This window comes from Cyprinus carpio, chromosome A6 (genome assembly GCF_018340385.1).
Source record: "Cyprinus carpio isolate SPL01 chromosome A6, ASM1834038v1, whole genome shotgun sequence".
NCBI classification, from domain to species: domain Eukaryota; kingdom Metazoa; phylum Chordata; class Actinopteri; order Cypriniformes; family Cyprinidae; genus Cyprinus; species Cyprinus carpio.
The window spans coordinates 24,035,228-24,056,467 of record NC_056577.1 but is presented as its reverse complement, the minus strand read 5'-3'; the positions used below and the strand labels follow the sequence as shown (position 1 = coordinate 24,056,467).

At 35.9% G+C, this 21,240-nt stretch overlaps 2 protein-coding genes across 3 annotated transcripts; both read left to right on the top strand.

Annotated features, from left to right (window-relative positions):
- The first annotated feature begins 1,381 nt into the window (after window positions 1-1,381).
- LOC109062770 (protein OS-9-like) lies at window positions 1,382-14,481 on the top strand. Of its 2 annotated transcripts, XM_042758554.1 has the most exons (15): window positions 1,382-1,568; window positions 1,942-2,118; window positions 2,296-2,359; window positions 2,638-2,714; window positions 3,901-3,999; window positions 5,196-5,397; window positions 8,341-8,502; window positions 8,806-8,915; window positions 9,047-9,089; window positions 9,216-9,307; window positions 9,606-9,851; window positions 9,942-10,176; window positions 11,158-11,373; window positions 12,029-12,138; window positions 12,929-14,481. In XM_042758554.1, the coding sequence occupies exons 1-15, from the start codon at window positions 1,419-1,421 to the stop codon at window positions 13,064-13,066; spliced, it is 2,121 nt and encodes a 706-aa protein (XP_042614488.1). In that variant the 5' UTR covers window positions 1,382-1,418; the 3' UTR covers window positions 13,067-14,481. The 2 variants fall into 2 exon arrangements, with proteins under 2 accessions (XP_042614488.1, XP_042614489.1); XM_042758555.1 differs by lacking the exon at window positions 11,158-11,373.
- Window positions 14,482-15,102: 621 nt separating this feature from the next.
- Window positions 15,103-20,840, top strand: LOC109062766 (glycoprotein-N-acetylgalactosamine 3-beta-galactosyltransferase 1-B-like). The gene is made up of 4 exons (XM_019079829.2): window positions 15,103-15,622; window positions 16,336-16,593; window positions 17,977-18,641; window positions 20,348-20,840. The coding sequence occupies exons 2-4, from the start codon at window positions 16,374-16,376 to the stop codon at window positions 20,591-20,593; spliced, it is 1,131 nt and encodes a 376-aa protein (XP_018935374.1). The 5' UTR covers window positions 15,103-15,622; window positions 16,336-16,373; the 3' UTR covers window positions 20,594-20,840.
- Window positions 20,841-21,240: the final 400 nt, after the last annotated feature.

Here is a 21,240-nt window from a genome sequence, read left to right as displayed (position 1 = left end):
CAAACAAGATATCTGCAGAGGATGCAGTTGTCTTCCATCTAATGAGGAAGCATTAACTAGATTCGATTCAGTTCAATTCTATTCACATTTATTTGAATAGTTCATGCCCATGTATAGCTCAAAGTGCATGTCCCGTTCCACACTTGGTGCCTGGAATGTTTTCAGCTCAGGGTAACCCACCGCTGCATCAGGGCTGTGGCCCCTTGGAAAACCTCTTCACTGGTCAAACCTGGAGCAACACTTACACATCACTGCCTCAAGCTCTGAAACCTTCCTGCCAGCCTTAAGGGGGCACCGTGACCTGGTTTGTTTGGACAACATGACGGCCTTTATCCAAGGCGGTCTCAGGTCACGCTCCCTTCGCAGGTCGGCTCAGTGCCTCCTTTTATGGGCACAAGGCAAACTCCTCTCACTGAGAGCAGTTCATGTGCCAGACAGACTGAACCAAGGGGCAGACATGCTGTCCAGGGACAGTGTAGCTCCAGGAGAAAGACATTACAGTTCAAATGATCTGGTCTGACTTCGGCAGGACAGAGGTGGACCTATTCGTCTCAGAAGACAGCTTTCACTGCCCAATTTATTGTTCAAAATACCGAGATGCCCTTCCTCAGGTTGGGTCAGGGAAGTCAGATGCTCGGTCCTCTTGGTGGCCCCACCCTGGAGGAATCAGATGTGGTTCCCCGAGTTGATTCAGCTGCTATCGACAGCCTGTTGGCCAGTCGCAAGCGAAGGGCATGATTTGGCATCTGTGGCTAGAGCTGTGGAGCCTTCATGTTGATCCAACATAGACTTTTACCTTTTTTTCTAAGAGTGCACTTTGCGAACAGAATTTTTTGAAAACACTGAAGAATTTAAATCTCAAGTAAAATGATGGTTTTGGTGAAATCTCAACATTGCATGAATGTCATCTTACTATCTGATTTGTTTACTTTTGCTGAGGCTTACATTCATTATTTTCTCCAATGTAACATTTATCACAATGACAATGTAGCAAATTGGGAGTTTAGAGGCAATAGTCGTAGTTAATGGTTTGTTAAAAGCAAACAATAGAATTGGACCTTAAAATAAAATGTGACCCTGCTTATCTTTAATATACTGGCAGTTTATTTCTCTTATAGATTCTTTTGATTCATTTAACCTGAAAATGTTGCGAACACAGCGTAGGCGTTTTCAAATTATCAACAGCGACCCCCTGAGTCCGAGGCTTTACATTACTATGCAAATACTCGGCGGCGGATGATGGGCGGCTATTACCGCACGTGAACCAATCAATACACGTTCTAAACTTGACTGACGTTGACAATATCCAATCACGTGTCGGCTTTGAACAACGTTGTCCAATCCTCGTTCTTTGGCGCACATTAACTGCACTAAATAGCAAATCATTTGACAATGCTAGTTTGCGATATGAGAGAACTATGGCTTCCTCATTGATTAAGTGGTTAAGAGGATTATATGTTTTTTTCTTAACATGTCTCCTGTCCGTCCTTGCTTTTTTGAATTTAGAAGAATTAAATGAAATGAAATATGGGATACAGATTCTGCCCGATCCTGTTATTATGGGACAGGTAAGGTTGTTTTGGCCAGGGTTGCAGTTAGCTAGGCATGTTTATTTGCTACAGTCAGCTGTTAGCTTTATGCACAGCTCGAACTATCAGACATTAAAACAGCTTGCCTTGGTGACATCGTTTCATACTAAGTGTCTACTTGTCGAATGCAGAAATAGCTCGTGAAGTAACGAGTGAGGAAGTAGATAACTTATGTGTCAAAAAAAATTATTCACAGGTAACGTTACTGTACGCTATAGATTTTGCATGTTTATAAAGATATGAAGTTCGGTAAAAATCAGCATAGTGGTGTAAACTGTATCGCCACCTTTCCCTGGTTCATTTTCAATTCATTTTCTCTGTTTCTGTCACCTTCTTTCTGCTCCTGTTTTAGATGGAAGATGTGATGTTGGTCTCTAACAAATACAAGCAGCTGTATGAGTGTCGTTTGCCAGCTCAGGCAGTGCGTTTCCATCAGGACCCGGTGTCAGAACCAGATGTTCAAGGCTACAGTGGGCCGGGAGTCCCTGATCTCCTCAAGCCCATGCAAACTGCACCATGCCTGGTTAAGGTTGACATCACTTCTAGTTCTATGTCACAGTGACTTACACACACTGGAATATACACAAATACTGAATAAACACAACCACTTGCACTGGCAAAATTACATTTAGAGTTGCCATGATTGTGCGGATTATAAAATTATTGCAATTTGACATACAACGTGTTTATTTTGTTCTGTTTTTAGACCAAAGACTGGTGGACTTATGAGTTCTGCTATGGCCAGCACATCAGGCAATACCACTTAGAAGGTGTGTTAAATCATTAATGTCATGTGTCATTATTAAAAATGATGTCTAAATTATGTTTTGCTATGTCTAATGGAGTTCTAGTATATTGGTGTAAAGCCTGGTATAGCCTTGATATTTTAATAGAGAAAAATGGCATTTTAGATTTTAAGTTTTGCAGGATAATGTATAGTCTAGATAATGTATAGTCTATAATGTGTATTTGCACTATTCAAGACTTTTTCTCTTTTTTTTGTTCTTCTTTTTTTTTTCTTGAATATATTCTATGTCTGTAATTAAAGATTCTGAGATCAAGGGAGATGTGCTCTTTTTGGGATATTATGATTCAGAGTTTGACTGGACCAATGAAACTGCCAAGGTAAGAACAATAGTTAATGTGCTTAATTTTTATGTGTGTATTTTTGTATGTATGTATTTAAATTGTATGTATTTATTTACTTAATCATTTGATATTATACTTAATCATTCTGATATTATCAGCTATTTTCCATTTATATATATATATATATATATATATATATATATATATATATATATATATTATATATATATATATATATATATATATATTATATATATATATACACATTTACATATACACTACTGGTCAGTTTCTTATGCTTATCAAGGCTGCATTTATTTAAGCAAAAATACATGAAAAACATCTTTCTATTTTAATATACATTAAAATCTAATTTATTCCTGTGATGCAAAGCTGAATTTTTAGCATCATTACTCCAGTCTTCAGTGTCACATGATCCTTCAGAAATCATTCTTATATGCTGATTTATTATCAGTTCTTGAAACTGTTGTGCTGCTTAATATTTTCTTTTGGAAACTGTGATACTTTTTTTTTTTTCCAGTATTCTTTGATGAATAAAAAGTTAAAAAGAAGAGCATTTATTTAAAATAGAAATCTTTTCTAACAATATACACTACCGTTTAAAAGTTTGGGGTCAGTACATTTTTATTATTTCTTTTTTTGAAAGAAATTAAAACTTTTATTCAGCAAGGACATGTTAAATTGTTAAGAAGTGATAGCAAAGATTTATATTGTGAGAAAATATTTATATTTTTAGAATAAATGCTGTTCTTTTAAACTTTTTATTCATCAAAGTATCCTGAAAAAGTATTGCAGTTTCCAAATAAATATTTGGCAGCATAACTGTTGCCAGCATTGATAATTCTAATAATAAATCAGCATATTAGAATAATTTCTTAAGGATCATGTGACACTTTATACTGGTGAAATGGCTGATGGAAATTCAGCTTTGCATCACAGAAATAAATAATAGTTTAAAGGATATTAAAATAGAAACCATTATTTTATATTGTAATAACATTTACCAAGATTTCTGTTTTTTTTTTTCTCTATTTTTGATCAAATAAATGCGGCCATGATGAGCGTAAGAGAATTCTTTAAAAAACATTACAAGTCTTACTGATTCCAAACTTTTGAATGGCAGTATATATATATATATATGTATATGTATGTGTATATGTGTGTGTGTGTGTCTATAAAAGATGCATTTTATATTTTTTAGGCATCTAAGCAGCATAAGCTGAAGAGGTATCATAGTCAGTCATATGTCAATGGATCTAAATGTGACTTGAACGGGAATCCCAGAGAGACAGAAGTCAGAGTAAGATTGCACACACTCACAAATGTTCACCAGTGTTAAAAAGTAAATGTAAAATTAAAGTCGATCTGAAAGCACAGTAGATAACCAAATATATGTGGGGACTAATTAAGACAAAATGTAATGCCACAGTATTCACTGCTGTTGAAAAGGTCGGTATGATTAAAAAAAAAAAAGAAATTAATAGGTTTATTCATAAAAAATACATTAAATTATCAAAAGTAATAGTAAGTACTTTTACATTGTTATGAAAAAAAAAAATCAAAGAATCAGAATGGATCACAGTTTCCACGAAAATATTAAACAACACAACTGTTTTCAACATAATACCTAGAAATGTTTCTTGAGTGCTTAATCATATTCAGCTTTGCCATCTCAGGAATAAATAACATTTTAAAATATCTTAAGATATTAAAAGAGTTGTATTAAAAACTAATAATATTTCACAATAATATTCTTAATAACTAAAACAAATAAATAAAACTCTAAAATAAAAAAAAAATAATTACAAAAACATTTTAAAAATCTTACCAACCCCAAACTTTTGAACAGCAGTTTACAATAACGTATTTTACATTGTGTGCATGAATAAGAGCAAACCACTGCAATCATTTTCCAACATTTATGGACCTTTTTCACATTTACAGGTTTCTCAGCAGGAAGTCGTCATAGTTGGGTAAACTTTTATAGTGGTGAATGGGAGACTACATCAAATATATCTATTTGTGTTCCCATTCCCTATCAAATAACAAAAGAACAACTTCATGATAGTGTTTTCACAACTTTCAAAAAGAGGAAAAAAATAGAGAGAACAGCATTCAGAAGAGAAAACAATGTCAAATTTACCTTCACCCCCATAGATGCTGTATTAGAAACAACCTCATAGCAGCGATAACTAGTTTTTTTGTAATTTGATGCAATTGTAATAATATAAAAAGTAAAGTGATATCAGTTTACATAATTTTTTTTTTTTTTTTATTAAAATATACACATTGAAATTGAATGTTAAAAACCCATATAAATGTGCTAGATTGAGTGCTCATATAGTGTAGGTCAAAGCCATCACTGATAACTGTGAAAATGTAATTTATGACTCTGAAAATATATATTTTTGGGAATGAGTTATTGCTCTTGAGTTAGTGGTAATGAGAATCTAAATTAATGTGTTTTTCTTTTTGTTTTTTTGTTTTTTTCAACAGTTTGTGTGCGAAGAGGGCTCTAGTGACTATATCGCAAGGGTAGATGAACCTCAGTCCTGCCGCTACGTCTTAACAGTACACACCTCTCGCACATGCCAGCATCCCCTCCTGCGCCCACTTTCCACTGCCAAACCACAAGGCATTGTGTGCCAACCTGCTCTCAGTGCCCAGCAGTATATGGACTATGTCAAGGCTCAAGTCTGTAAGTACAAGAGGTTCTGTTTTTTCCCTCCATCAGGGCCTTGTCATTTAATTTAACGATAGACATATTGAGCGATATAGCAAATACATCTAATAAGTTTCCAGTGACTTTATTGGTGATACAAACTTAAGCAACATTGTAAATGTCACAATAAGTTTAATTTGCTTTTATGTAGCTATCAAGAGCATGCCTTTTGACTGGTTTCACAATCCTTCGTTGTTGTGTTATGCAATAATGCTACATTAAGACTTAAAAAAAATAACTGGAAAAATTGTGTTAAGATAAAGGATGTAACGATTAACCGTGAGCCAAATATGTAACGATTAAAATCGGAATCGCGATTCAATTAAGGGTAGGAGTTTATATGAATGTATGTCTGAGGGGAACTTATGGTCTTTAGAAAAGTTTAGATGGTATTTTTCTTTTCATCTCGCCTCTGTATAATGCATATTAAAGTTCATAAGTGCAGCGCTGATTTGTTTACAGCGGAAACCAAGGAAACGCTGTAAACGCCACCTGCTGGCAGAGAGTGAATCTGCGTCTCATTCAGCTCATTTGCTGTTTGTTTCATGCAGATATTTTTTTATGTATAGTTTCACAAAACTGAATTCAAACCATTCTGTTTTTGCTTCAAATTTAGAAATTATACAATCTAATTTAGATTAAAAACTGCTCATGTTGCATGTATGCAGCATCTTTGTTTGGATCATGATGAAAATGCAGTGCCAGACAAAGCCTTATTTTGTTTATATGAAGACATTTATTTGATTCGGGGATTGTTTTAAAATTACAATTTGGTTTTGTTATTTACTTTTATATTTAAATTTTGTCATTTAGTAGACACTTTTATCCAAAGCGACTTACAAATGAGGACAATGGAAGCAATCAAAACCAACAAGAGCAATAATATGCAATTGCTATATTAGTATATTATTATAGTGTTATATTTCAATTTCACAAATAAATGTGCAGCATTTTGTCCAAGCAATAATAAAAAGACACATTTAATTTATAATTTGTTTTCAGTATCATTTTGTGAAAAAATAAATAAATAAAAAATTGTGAATCAAATCGAACCGTGAAATCAATATCATGAAATGAATTGAATCATGAGTTGAGTGAATCGTTACATCCTTAGTTAAGATTCATTTGTGTGATTCAATTGAAACTCTCTAGTTCATTTGAATTGACTTTTTCCATATATATATATATTTATATTTGTGTGTGTGTGTATTAGGGCTGCACGATGTGTCGTTTAAGCATCGATATCGCAATGTACGAATCCACGATAGTCACATCGCAGGATGTGCGATGTAGGCTGTCGTAGTTGATCCGTTATTCATTAACCGTACGGGGCAGCTGCTCCCCGGCCCTTGACGAATGTGATTCTCGGATTAATTGCACAGCTTAACCATCATAGAGTGAAAGTATATCATTTGCATGTGTTTTTAAGTCCTGTCAGTTTAACAGGGTGCATATAAGAACGAGCAGAGAGAGAGAGAGACAGAGAGCCCCGGCTGCACGCTGTCTTGCTCTCGCATATTAATCAAAATCAATTGACACGATGGTGTCGAACAAAAAAATAAAATAAAAAAACTATCCAGTGATGAAATGTTTTCTGTGTTGTCAAATCTTGTGCGATATCCTAAACTGCCAAGATAATTACACAACGCGTGCCGTGCACGTCTGATTCGCGAACTAATGATTCCTTTGAACCGATTCAGTTTAATGAATGGTTTAAACAACTGACCTGTCCAACACTGAACTCACGAGACGTCTGAATTTGTGTATTAAAAAAATCTGTAACACTTTACAATAATGTTCTATTTATTAAACTATTTAACTACATTATTTAACATTTACTATTACTAAACTGCACTTCTACAACATTGTTAATTTCATTATTTAGGCTACAGCCTTCATTGTTGAAATCAAAAGTTGTACAGTATTTGTTAACATAGTTAATGCACTGTGAAGTAACATTACCAACCAATGAACAGCTGTGTTTTTATAAACTAAGATAAACAAAGATTAATAAATATAGTAACAAAAGTATTGCTCGTGGTAAGTTGTTAGTTAATGTTAACAATTCAAACCACATCCAAAATAAACAAACAAACAAATAACTCAAACTAAAATAAATAATACTCTGATGTTTAAACCATTTAAAATGAGAATGTAAGTGTGCTCACCCCATTTTTGTTTGTAAGAAAAAATTAGATTAGATTTCATATTGCAATATATATCGCAGAAAAATAAAATATCGCAATGTCATTTTTTCCCAATATCGTGCAGCCCTAGTGTGTGTGTGTGTATATATATATATATATATATATATATATATATATATATATATATATATATATATATATATATATATATATATATATATATATATATATATATATATATATATATATATTAGATATATATATATATATTAGATATAGATTATTTCATTAAAAATATTTATTGATAATTTTTACAACATTTTGACTGTATTGTGCTTCTTGCTTCTTTACACCTTAGTCACCTAGAAGAGATGACCTGTATCCTATAATTTGTTAATTACACGAGCAGGTAAAGCTCAGAATACTGTAACCTTATTATAACAGTTGCTGGTTTCACCATTTTATAGTGCTGTAGAGGAATATCGTGCCAATTGGCTAAGGCTTGCTTACATGATACGCATTCAAGTTCAAGCAGACCTTCAGAAGCTTAATCAGACTTCAGGAGGAGACTGATTCTGAGGCATGATTTTTTTTTCTTTTGACTCCTTCTTCTATTCATGGAAAATGTCCCCACTGTGCAAGTCAAGTCCTGTTAGATGAGCTCTCCAGAGATGCAATCAACCTACATTTAATCTAACTCTAATTGATGCATTATTTTAAGCTCATTGACAACTCTCTTTGTAGCAATCATTCTCTCTTTCTTTGTATTCAGCTGACACTAAACGTAAAGTGGAGCAGATCTCAGAGGAGCTCAAGAACCTAGATGAAATTTTGTCCAAGGATGACAAGAACAAGGGATTGCAGGACGTCAAAACTGATGAGGACCCTGTTGTCCATTCAGATGAGCCTCCGCTTTCAGAGTCAGAAACAAAAGGTTAGCATGCAATGATTTGATTTGTTTATACTTGTTTGGTCAGGCTAATTTGACTTGGACTATTCACAACACCCTTTCAACTAATCTCTCTGAATCCCTCACCTAAATCATGCAGTTATAAATGAATACATTGAGTGGTGCTGTGTAAATGTGGTGAAAACTGATGCCATGCACTTTCATAATTTTTTGTACTGAATTAGACTATTACCAATTTTTTTTTGTTTGTTTGTTTTTTTTGTTAGCAGCTTCTGTACAGCATTCAAACAGTACAGTGTTTGTGTGTGCATTTTTATGTGTTAACAGAGGATGAAGTAGCTGATGGGGGCTTAATGAGAGAAGAGCCAGAGGACAAGGACTTCTGGGAGGGAGTTACCAAACCAGCAAGCACAGAGTCAAGCACACCTGACTCAGAGGTACAGCATCGTTTAAAGCAAATCTTCAGTCTATAATATAAACCATATACTCTTTCTATTACCTTAACGCTTGTTTAGTGAACCTGTTGAGGAGTCACTGATCATTACTGTGATCTACAACTCTCTTACAGAACCCTCAGGAGCCTCAGGATGGCCAATTACATGAAAATGACAGTAAGACAATTATTCAAAGTTTTGAATAACTAAACTTTGTTTAAATCATTTGTGACAAAAGCATTGCATCAATCAAGTTGTCCTTAAATAAAAGCAGTGCACCTTCATCTTTCTTTTTCTCTTTAGTATTTGCAGAGGAAAAATTTAATTTTAAAATCATCACAGACCCTGCAGACCTCATGAAATTTGTACAACATCTCAGAGAGAGCAACCAAAAAGTAAGTATTTTTAAATCTGGATACAGAGGCTGATTTATCAGTCAACATCTAGCCTTCTGGAGAATATTGGCCAGTGACTGTGAAAATAACTAGGCAAAAATTGCAAAATCACCTATGACCGTTGCATGACCATTGTCTTGCAGTTTTTCAAAATGTACTGCCATAAAGTGTTTCTAAGACACTTTGTCAAGTGTAAATTTTTTTAACTTTCCATTAAAACTCCATTCCATTTCCATTTTTAAACTCACCCATTAAAACATGTATTGATCAACCATTAACTTCTGTGCTCTATGTTCAGAACAGGAAAGCTGAGCTGGAAAAAGAGATCCAGCACTCATCTCAGAAGAGTGAGGAGCAGGAGGAGGAGGGGAAGAAAAGAGAGGAGATGGCAGCAGGGAGCGAGGTGGAGGTAGAGGAAGGGGATGATGATGAAAGATTGCTGCAGGAGTTTGAGGATGAAATGGCAGATCTGTCCGTTCCCTCCTCCAAGATAGAAGAGATAAAAGAAGAGATGCAGAAAGAGTTTGACAACATCATAGAGGAAGTATGAGTTTCTACTGTTATAGCCTGTTTTTGTACCAATCAGCCAAAAGCTTTGGCAGTGAATACACTCTATCATGTTTTTATCTCCCAGGCTCAGCAGGAGTTAGAGAATGAAGGTCTTAAGGGTGAGTTTGATCACTCTGAGGCTGCGCAAACTTTAGAGAACACACTGGGGAAACTTCTGGACCGTCTTGAAGACAAGACTGGACATGAGAGTCAACCAGAAACAGAAAAAAATACAGAAATGCATAAAAGCACACACACACAGCATAAGACAGAGGGAGGGCCTTCTGCTGGCAACCCAAACCTGGTTCCCAAAACACCAGGTAAATATACAGAATGGATACTGAGTGAACAGGTGAATGAATGAACTGATGGTAGAATGGATGGCACCCCAGGCATTCATAGAATGCTTTTGAGCATATTAAACTATACACACACACACACACACACACACATACACATATATATTTATTAGTATAATGTCTGTAAATTTGTTTATAATGGATATGGATGTATATGCATTATACAGTGGCCTCAAAGCAATAATCTGCAAAAAAATTGATGCTAGTCCTTTTCACTTTACTTAATTTTAAGTGTTTAACCTTTGACTGCTCGCAAAGACAAATTACTGGATGCAAATGCTTTTATCTTAATTTTAGTGATAACATTACTGTTCAAAAATATAGGGTTTGTAAGATTTTAAAAATGTTTTTTAAATAATATTTTGATATTATAATTTTAAATGTTTTCTGTTTTTTTTATTATTATTATTATATATTTTAAAATATAATTTATTCCTGTGATGAAAAAGCCATTACTCCAGTCTTCAGAGTCACTTGATCCTTCAGAAATTATTCTAATATGCTGATTTGGTTCTCAAGAAACATTCCTTATTATTCTCAATGTTAAAAAAAGTTGTGCTGCTTAACATTTTTGTAAACAAAATTCAGGATTATTGATTAATAGAAAGTTCAAAACAGCATATATTTGAAATAGAAATATTTGTAAAATATATATATATATTTTACTGTCACTTTTAAATTTAATGCATCCTTTTGTTAAAAAAATTACTGACCCCAACCTTTTGAATGCTTGCATTAACTTATAATCAGCAAACTATGGTCCAAATACTTTGTAGGCCACTGTATACTTTATCTGTGTACTAAATCATTGTCACCACTAATACTACACAGTATCATTCTGTTGCGCAATTGATGTTTTTAGAGAGAGACTATATTACATAAAATAGGGAGGGGGAATTATCCGTGGTAACCTCCCCCTTCCTCTGTCTCTCATCACCCAAGCCCAAGCGGGCAGCAGTGGCGAGCAGGTAAAAGTCAGGGTGACTAGGTATAAGGTGGGCGGAGGTTTGGCTACAGGAGCTGTTACCGGGGGCAACGATGATGATGATGGTGAGGGGGGTGTGAAGGTGAAGGAACTGGGCGAGGGCGACCCCCAGTGGCAGCAGATTCAGGAAGTGGTCAAAGAGCAGCTAGAGAGAGCCGGCATCAAGGCCGAAGGTAGGCCGGAACACACTAACACACACACCCAAAGTATTCTTATTTCCCTGTGTGTGTGTCTTTGTGAGTGGAGCAAAGACTTTATCTTTCATCCTGAAATCTTAAATTATTCTCCTGACTGGGGCTGGGCTTTGCTCGGAGTAACTTATTTCCTCAAATAAGCACAACTTTTCTTCTCTTTGACTCTGTTCCACTAAGGCACATCTAAACTTCATAATCCTCTTAGATTCCAGTAATTTTGTTTTTCCCTTGATGCTGGCTTATGCATGGCTGCAGAGAAAGGAGGAGGATGTCCTTTTCTGTCTTAAGAATGGCTTTGAAAGAAGAAAACATTATAGGTTTCGTGTACGCTCACATTTGTCAGTAGAGGGTGGTGGCTGTTGCTCCTGTTTTTCTGGTTTTGGAGTAGAGATGATGTTTAGGCTGACAGAATGTGAAAATGTAGGCGTATGACAGCACTTCCTGTGTCTTTCCTACATTCCATAGCCTTCATTACCATCTCTGCATGCATCTTTTCTGTCTCTACTTATTTCTTCTATCAGCTGTGTGTATGGGAATGAAAAATAATAATTTTGTCTATTGTTAAACTATAACATTATAATTGTTTACGTTAACATGTGGATGATGACTAAGGACTTTTGGGCCTGTTTTTCAGGAAAGATTGAGGTGAAGATTTTAACCCGTAAAACAGCAGAGGAAGCAGGAGACCAGTGGCTCACTGAGGAAGATACAAAATCATTTAGAGAGCTTCTCATCAACCTTCTGGTATGACTTTATACACACAGCTATACAAGTGATCACCTGCAATGTATAAAAAGCAACACATACCTGCAAGTTTTTAAAGAGGTAATATAGAATCAAAATGTCTTCATCTATTGAGATAAAAGAGTTCATTGCTCAATAAAAAGTGTGACATGCTCATCAATGATCAATGACATCCCATCAATGAGACCTATTCGTATTCCGGTAAACCGAAACCCACCTAGTAACAGTGAGGTACCAAAGAGAAAGCTTCATAGATACTATTTATCATTTGGTCACATTTGTGACATTTTGGTAAAATTTCAAGGGTAACAGGTTCATTGTAAATAGTGTGGCAATGCATGAAGCTCAGCTCACACAGAAGTCACTTTCAAACAGCAGTTTTTTTTATTGGTTGATGTGGCAAATTCAGGGAATTGTTTTCACCTTCACGCAAAACTGTGGATTGTTTTGTGAACAATGTAATGCATACTTTTTTCAGAATTTTATACGGGACCAAACAGAAAACCCTTTGTCCACATGTAAATATTAGCAGAAGGCCTTTAAAAGCAAATATTAAAGGCAAAGCAGCAAAAGTTGTATAGAAAGAGAAAGAGAGGGAATTATAGGTGCAGTATTGTTATAACTGTGAGTTTTAGTTAATTAAAAAAAAAAAGAAATATGCATGATGTGACCCCTTTAATATAAATGCCCCTTAAACATTTCAGTGTCGGTTAAGGAAAAGGCCTTTTTCATGCTTTGTTTCTTACATTCAGCAGGTAAATAAATTGGTGTTTACTCTTTTTGTTTGCAGACGGGAGGTACAGAAGAAGTATATAAAGAGCAGAAGAGACAGCAAGAGTTGGAGAATAACTACAAATTTGTGTGGGGAGAAAAACAGGAAGAGGGCCAGTCCACAGGAAACAGTGATTCTGATGAAACAGACTTTTGAGCCTTTTTCTCTTCTCTCAAGCACTGTTAACCTGAAGAAGGGCATCCAGCGTTCTCTGAACTATAAACTGCCTGGTCGTCACATGCATCAAAACCAAACTGCTCTCTTAGACCGTTTAAGTCATGTGAACCCTGTGAGGGGTTCAGTACACTGACATGAATTCTTATTTTCCTGAATGAGTATCTGTGAATGGTTTATATTCTTGCCTGATTTCAATCGTGGGTTTGTTTTTTGTTTTTTTTACAAGTATACAAATATGCACATTTCATTTGTGTTGTGCTTTAAGTCTGTGTGTGACAGACCATTCCCCTCTGGCACCTGCAGACAAAACATCAGTCAAGTATGCATGTCACAGTTTTTTTGCAAGACAGTCTAAACCAACATGTTCTCATCCTTGGACAAACAGTGATTTTTGTTTGTCTTGGTTGCTTTTAAAAGTCAGAAAATCTGGATTCAGTACAGTATGGTGGTGGAGCTTGATGCAGATTGATTGAATGAATGAGTCACTGTATTGCACATTGAAGCAGTGTCCTACCAGTGTTTTCTTCTGGCACTTAATTCATATGTTTTGTTTTTAATATTGTTGGCCACAGGTTCACACCTGTGGCAAACATCTACAGCTACTTTCTTCAACAAATCCTGAGCCTGGCCCTGCCCTAAGCAAATAATTCAGTGTACTGCTTCAGTTTTGTCTTAATTCATGTTTTTCATTCAATGTGCAACTTAGTTTAGAACTTGGGACAAAAACTGTTGCCAAACATAGGGAAACTACTGCATTTAGCCACTGCTTCCATGTTGCCAGCAGACAAGGGCTCACTTTGTTGTAAATGTTTTGAATGATCGTCATACTTCAGTTGATTGTAAATAATGTTGATACTGCAATTGATTTGTTTGTTGATAACTTAAGACATACTTTCAGTTCATAATTTCTAGTGTCCGCACACTTGCCCTTTTTGAGAGGGATAGAGTGGATAAAACTTCTGTAAGCAATTAAGTAAACAAACAACAACAAAAAAAAACACCACTGAAATGCGTCTTTAGACATCACATTGTCTTTGTGAGAGCCTGTTTGGTTGGCAAACGGTAAAATAAAGTTGGGGAATTGTCAAGTTTTCAGATTAATCGCTTACAGTATCTTTGGGGTTTTAAAGCTCACCCCAGCAAACACAGAACGTTCCCCTAACATTCCTTTTTTTTGGTTCCCTTTTGGTTATTTTTTTGGAACCAAATACTAACGTTCTGGGAACCAACAATTGTAAGCTGGGCCACGAGATGCACAACTGTACATTATTGTACTGCTAAAGAAAAGTTTAAGCTCAGAAACCTGTTGAAAATGCATTGCAAGTTCTTGTGTGACTGGACAATAAAATGTTCGATATGCTGTGGTCTACAATAAATATATTAGTTAATTCATAGATTTAAACTTTATCCTTGAAGGTCTCACACATTCAAATGACAAGTTCACCTCGTGTCTTCTGAGCATTGTGACAAAAAGCCTTTTCCTTCTGGTCACTATTTTATTGTAAGTAAAATCTAACAATTGATAGTACACATATGTAAATATAAGTTAATATACAATGTGAATAAATGGGGTATAATGTATACCGCATACCGTGATATTAACCTTATTAACATAACTAAAATAACAAAATATACCCCCGTTTGGACAGCTGTCGAAATAAAATATGTTTTTATACAATGCTTGATTTAATAAAAAATATTTAAATTAGGTTACTAAAAAGTTACTACTTAAAGTAAATTTTGCTCATTTTCTCATAGGGTTGTGCTCATACGCATTTGAGGAAGCAGGCACGACACGACTTGAACTATTCTCTCTATTACACGCGGCGCGGCGAATACAAGAATCTTACAACATCTCTCGACCTGATTCTTTTGGCTGCCTTGCAGTGCCTTCGCTTGCTGTAATGTGTTCCACGCTTGTAAACATGTGGTCCAATCATAACCCGACGTTCAAATGACATAATCGTTTAGCCTAAGATTGACAGTCGATCTATCCAATCAAATGCGCCTCCGTCGCGTGTGACGCGAACAGTTGACAGTTGCTCAGGAATTTCGAGAATGGTGTGGTAGAAAAGATTTCCTTCTCTTTTCTGAAATAAAGGCGACTCGGCTTAGTGGAATGGGTGTGTGTCACTGTCCAAGAAACTAAGACTGACAGGGAGGAGCTCTGAATAGGGTCGGCTAATTATAGTACGGAACTGAACAGCCCCCATACGAGAGGTTTTACTTGGTGAACAGCATTCAGTTAACATAGGAATAGATAGGAAGCACGCTGCTACTTAGTTCTGAGTGAAGCCTAAAATGATCCACCAACTCAAATTTGCGTGAGGCAGAAAATAGCCAGGACACGATTTTGAAGCCGAATTACCTGATTAGGCTGTCAGATTTCGGATTTAAGTTGGAAATCACAGCTGTTATGCTAGCTCTTTGAGTTGGGCTGATATGGCCTCGGAGCAGAATTCTGCAGTTTTTCTGGAATGCACATAATTGCCCAATATCTGGCCAAATTCAGTCATGGAGGAAATAAACTGTCTGGTAAGATTGTGAAACCTTGTAACATAACATAGGCTAAAAGACTTCCTCTGGTACTTCTGCTGTAACCATGACAAAGTTGCTTGTTTTGAAACTTTCTTGTTTTCAGAAATAGAAAAAAAAGTATTTATTGATTAAAAATAATAACCTTCCATCAGTTCTGTGATACAAAAGTTGTTCTTCGATATTAACAAAGGCAACAGTTGATGAAGTCAGTATCGATGGTGAAGACGTCTTAATATTTTAGTTTAATATAATTTACTTAGTGTGTTATTTTAAACTGTTGTGTTTTCTTTACTTAATGTGTTATCTTGCGGCCTCATTAGATGTTTGCTTAGTTGACGACGACTGTCATTTTTTCAATTACGTTACTATCTTTAATATTTTACCGTATTAAGTTTGTGAGGAATATTGAAGACTAATTAATTATTTAAAAAACGCTAGTTACATGACACCTGATAGTGTTGTGTACACTTGAATCAATTTTCCTAAGCAAATATTTTAATTCAGCATAAATTTTCAGGGTAGACGTTAGTTGTATCCTGGTATGATGACGCATGCTGCTCTATCGTAACGTTGTCATATAATCAGTCATAAAGATCACAGAGCTGATGTCACGCAGACTGTACGCGCCTAATGATAGGCCTGATTAACACTGCGCCAGCCTCTGCTTGATGTAGTTAGTCTTTTTGTGTTTCTGTCTGTGTTCTAAATAGTCCCTCTGAGGTGAGAGTCTCTACACATAGAGCTCGTGATGAAAGCTCTCGGTGCGCGCTCCGCGTTTTATGTGGGCTTTGTGGTAGGCACGTGCACCCTGTACGTGCTCCTGCGTCAGGTTGGATTCACACGGGACTTGGGGTCTCGTGAGTCCGAGGCCCACGAGAAAAGCCTGCTGGAGATGGTTAAAGAAGAAAACAAGAACTGGAAGAAGGAGAGATTGGCTCTCTTCAACCTCAATCATCCTCACCATACAGGTAAATACAATTAATTAAGAAACTAATGAACCTTCATGATTTATGTGTCTCATATGTCTTATGTGGAACCTGAAAGAAGAGAAGTAAAATGGCAAAACAGATTCAGTAAAGGTGTATAATAAGTTTGGAACAACATGAATTGAGTATATGATGGCAGAATGTAACAATTATTTTTTTTTTTTTTTGTCTTTAAGCATATTTGTGCCTATCTGGCTGGGGATAACTTAAATGGCATTTAAATAAAAAACATTACTTGTGCTGCTCTGTTGTTTCACCTGTACAAGTTAAACTTGTTTTGCAATGTTTTGTTGCAAATCATAATGTTGTAATGAATGCTTGTTACAGACAGTCATGCTCAATTTTTTTATATGAAGAAGTTGTTTGTCATTCCTTTTGACCCACAAAGAACAAGTGAATCTGTCAGTTACTGTGATACCAAAAATAAAGGCATTTCTAAAAGAGACGTGTTAGACAGGTAGTGCCAGATGATGTATACAGTACTTCAGCTTATTACACCCTTTTATTGGTATTAATTGTGGATATAACATCACACACTGTTTTTACAATTGAAGAAACAGTTAACTTGTTCCATTTGAATGTGAACTCAGTCGTTTTTTGTACTCTGTGAGAAACTCTTTATGGTCATGTTTGTGTCTGTCTGTGTATACTCCCTGGAGAGATGGACTTTGCTTTTGATTTTGGGCTTGCATCTGTTATGTTGAGCTTGTTAAAGTTTACGGAAAGATTTTATCGCAAGCTGGTTATCAGTAAACTACCCCAAAAGTAATAAACTCTGGACTACCATATGCTGGCACTAAATTCTCTGAATAAGTATTTGACATAAATTTAAACAGATAGTAGTAATCCTTGCTTCATAGAATATTATTATTTCTTACATTTATCAACATTTTTAAAAGCATTTTGGATTTGATTAGTTAATTTTAAAGCATCAGTTCTGCCAAAAATTTAAATTTAAAATCATTTACACACCCTAATGTCATTCCTCATCTTCGAAACACAAATTAAGATATTTTTATTGAAACCTAAGGGATTTCTGTCCCTTCACTGAAAGTATGTGCAAAAAAAAAAGAAAAAAAAAAGATAAGATTAAAAAAAATTATAATAATTTGTGTTTCCTAAAGAAGAATTAAAGTCTTATGGCTTTGGAGTGATATTAGGTTGACAAAATGATGAGAGAATTTCCATTTTTGAGTGAACTATCACTTTAAAAGGTTCTGCAATTTGATAAATAAATGTTTATTCTCATTAAAAAAAAGTTCACTACGATTATGCACATTCAAAATATTTTTGTCTAAATGGTAGCATGTGATTTTTGGTCTGTATCATTTATTTTTCTGAATAATCACGGTTTGTTTCTTGTAGGTGAGGATGGCACACTGGCTGACACTCTCTATAAGCATGTACGCATATTGTGTTGGGTCATGACTGGCCCTAATAACCTTGAGAAGAAAGCTCGGCATGTGAAAGCCACATGGAGCCGCCACTGCAACATTGTGGTCTTTATAAGCTCTGTGGATGACCCTGATTTTCCCACGGTTGGCCTAAACACCAAGGAAGGTCGGGATCAGCTCTACTGGAAAACCATTCGTGCTTTCCACTATGTCATGGACAAGTACGGGGATGAGGCAGACTGGTTTCTCAAAGCAGATGACGACACTTACGTGATCGTCGACAACCTGCGCTGGATTCTGGCCAGCCACTCTCCAGAGGACCCGGTGTATTTTGGCCGGCGGTTTAAGCCGTACGCAAAACAGGGCTACATGAGTGGCGGCGCAGGTTACGTGCTGAGCAAAGAGGCTCTTAGGAGGTTTGTAGAAGGCTTTCGCACCAAAGTGTGCACTCACACTAGCTCAGTGGAGGACCTAGCTCTGGGTCAGTGTATGGAGAAGGTTGGTGTTGTGGCAGGAGACTCCAGAGACACCTTACAAAGAGAGACATTCCATCCTTTCGAACCAGAGTCCCATCTCACTGGCACATTTTCTAAGACCTTCTGGTATTGGAACTACTGTTATTACCCCATTGTGCAGGTGAGTCTAAATACAGATAGCATCAAAGGCTACAAAACCTCCATTATCAATATCTTTGTTTTTGTTTTTGCTTGGAGTGTAGTATATCTCAGTTTATCCATGCATACGGTTTTTGCCTCATTTATATCTTTAATTAAATTATCAGAACTTGATCTTCCAGTGAAATGACAGACTTCTCTCTGGTGACGTATGCTGGACTTCTCCAAGCATTTTGCCAGCTTAAACCCCACCCCTTTTTACAATCAGCTGCAATTTTGTATTCAGATCTGTCTTCGTCCATTTAACAACTGATGTATTGAACCAAGTCCCCGCTCTACATTTTTTTTCTTTTTTCAATAATCTGTTAAGAATGCTACAGTGTTTCCCATCGACTTACACTCTGTGTGTGGCAGCACTTCCCCTGGGGGAAATACATATGTATATAATGTAAATATAAAACAGCTAAGGGCAAATTCAGCAAATTCATTCTCTGCCAGCAGGAGGCGCTTTTGGAGCGGCAGAAATAGAGGTTTCCCCAGTAACGGCTGTATTCAAAGCATGGCTGTGCTCATAAACGCCACCTTATCAGGCATTATAGGAATGATTAAAGGAAAATGAAATCAAAATTTTACTGAAGACAATCGGTTACCTTCAAAAAAGATACATTTATATAAAAACACCCTTGCCACGTTTTGATTTTGAAATGCAGCGCTCATGTTTATTCAACCAAGTCAAAGCCATTTGGAAAATCGATGCTACATGTGTCAGTCAAGATATTTGAATATTTGCAAAGGTGAAAATCAGTCTTCACTCTCTCTGCGTGGAATCTTGCCCTTTACATCCTTTTCAAATAAATGACGCACAAGAACATTCACTATGCGCTCTTCAAGTCAAATGCCACTAATCCCTGTGTCACTGGCTCAAGTGAGCATGAGTTTGTTTTGACACAGATCAAAGTCTACTCAATGCATCAGTGTAGGCACCAGTTACTTTAAGCACTGTTGCCTGGGGATATTAAAAACAAGACTAGCTTATAGCTAAGAGTTTTTTTTTTTTTTTTTTTGTTTTTTTTTTTAAATAGAGATTCTTCTGTCATTATTTGTAATACTAAACCTTGTTTTGATTCAATTTTGATGTAATTTATTTTATTTTTTTATCTGGAACACAAAAAGATTTTTTTTTTTTCATTGTTTACTCATACTGAATGTCACCAAAATCATTAGATGTTTCTAATTGTCATTTTCCATTGAACACAAAAATGTTTGCATAATATGGGCTGTTTTCCATTATGTTACACTGAATGGGGACCAATATTTTCTTGCTTCGAAAAGGATCTAAAAGCACCATAAAATTAGTTGATTTGGATGGTGATTTATACTCCAAGACTTCTGAGTTGAAGTCAGGAACTGCCTTAAATATTAAGTCATTTTTCACTAAAAATCTTCCAGTTAGCTGTTAACTGTTGCAACTGTATCCTTGCGCCAAAACCAAATCAGTGTGATTCGATGTATTATAATCAGTCTATACAATATATTATAACTTTATGGTGCTTTTAATTAATCTTGAAAAATGCAGTCCAATTTCATAGGAACTGCCTGAAAAAAGAGTGATCAGTAAATTATTAGAACGAAAAGTAAGACATGTGGGTTTGGAACAACATGGCGAGTACGCAATTACAGGATCTTTCTTCATTCTTATTCATATAATTTTGTGACTCTTTCTCTCAGGGCCCACAGTGTTGCTCAGACCTGGCCGTCTCTTTCCACTATGTGAATCCATCACTCATGTACCTGCTGGAATACTACACTTACCACTTGCGTGCCTTTGGCTACAAATATCGCTATCAGCCCTCTGAACCCAATGTCATACAAGACTTCAATGCCCCAGCCCCAGGCAAAGTGGAAATCGGAGACATAGAGGAAAAGCTGGGGGTAGAAGAACAGGAAGGAGAAAAGAAATCCCCCCGAACTTAATGAAAAGTTATAGCAGCTTTTTGCATAGGAATTTAAAATCTTCATCCAAAAGAACTGTTTTTGGGATGCCTTTACATTTTTTGGATAATGTCTTATTTGTGCCACAGAAATGTGTGCATGACATGTTTGTGGATTTAATGAACTGCTACCGTTTGGGAGTCTGTTCTTCTTTGTAATGCATTTGTATGTGAATGTTTAAATATTTATGACAGTGCAGAATTGGATGAAATGAAGGTTTAGACTTGTAGAGCCAGAGTATGTGGTTCATGGGGTATGAGTGTGGGAGCCTCCCTTAACAGTATAATAACATTGGATAATATTTTTGGGCCACAAGCAAGGCTGCATCTGCATACATTATACTTAACATTCAGTTCTGTTTATATATATATATAGCAATTGTGTGTTTGTTCTGCACTGCGAAATCATAAACACACCACCATGTATGATTTAACAGCAGTGCCATAAGTAAAAGGGGCCTTGATTTTCCATTAATTCGCTTTTTCCGTTGAATTAGTGCCTCTGCTCTGATCCAGAAAAATCCTCCACTTCCATATGTCCCTTTGTCAAAGTTGAACGTGTACAATTTACTTTGACTAAGATTACATCCATAGAAAAATGAACCAGGATGTACAGTAGTCCTTCAAATG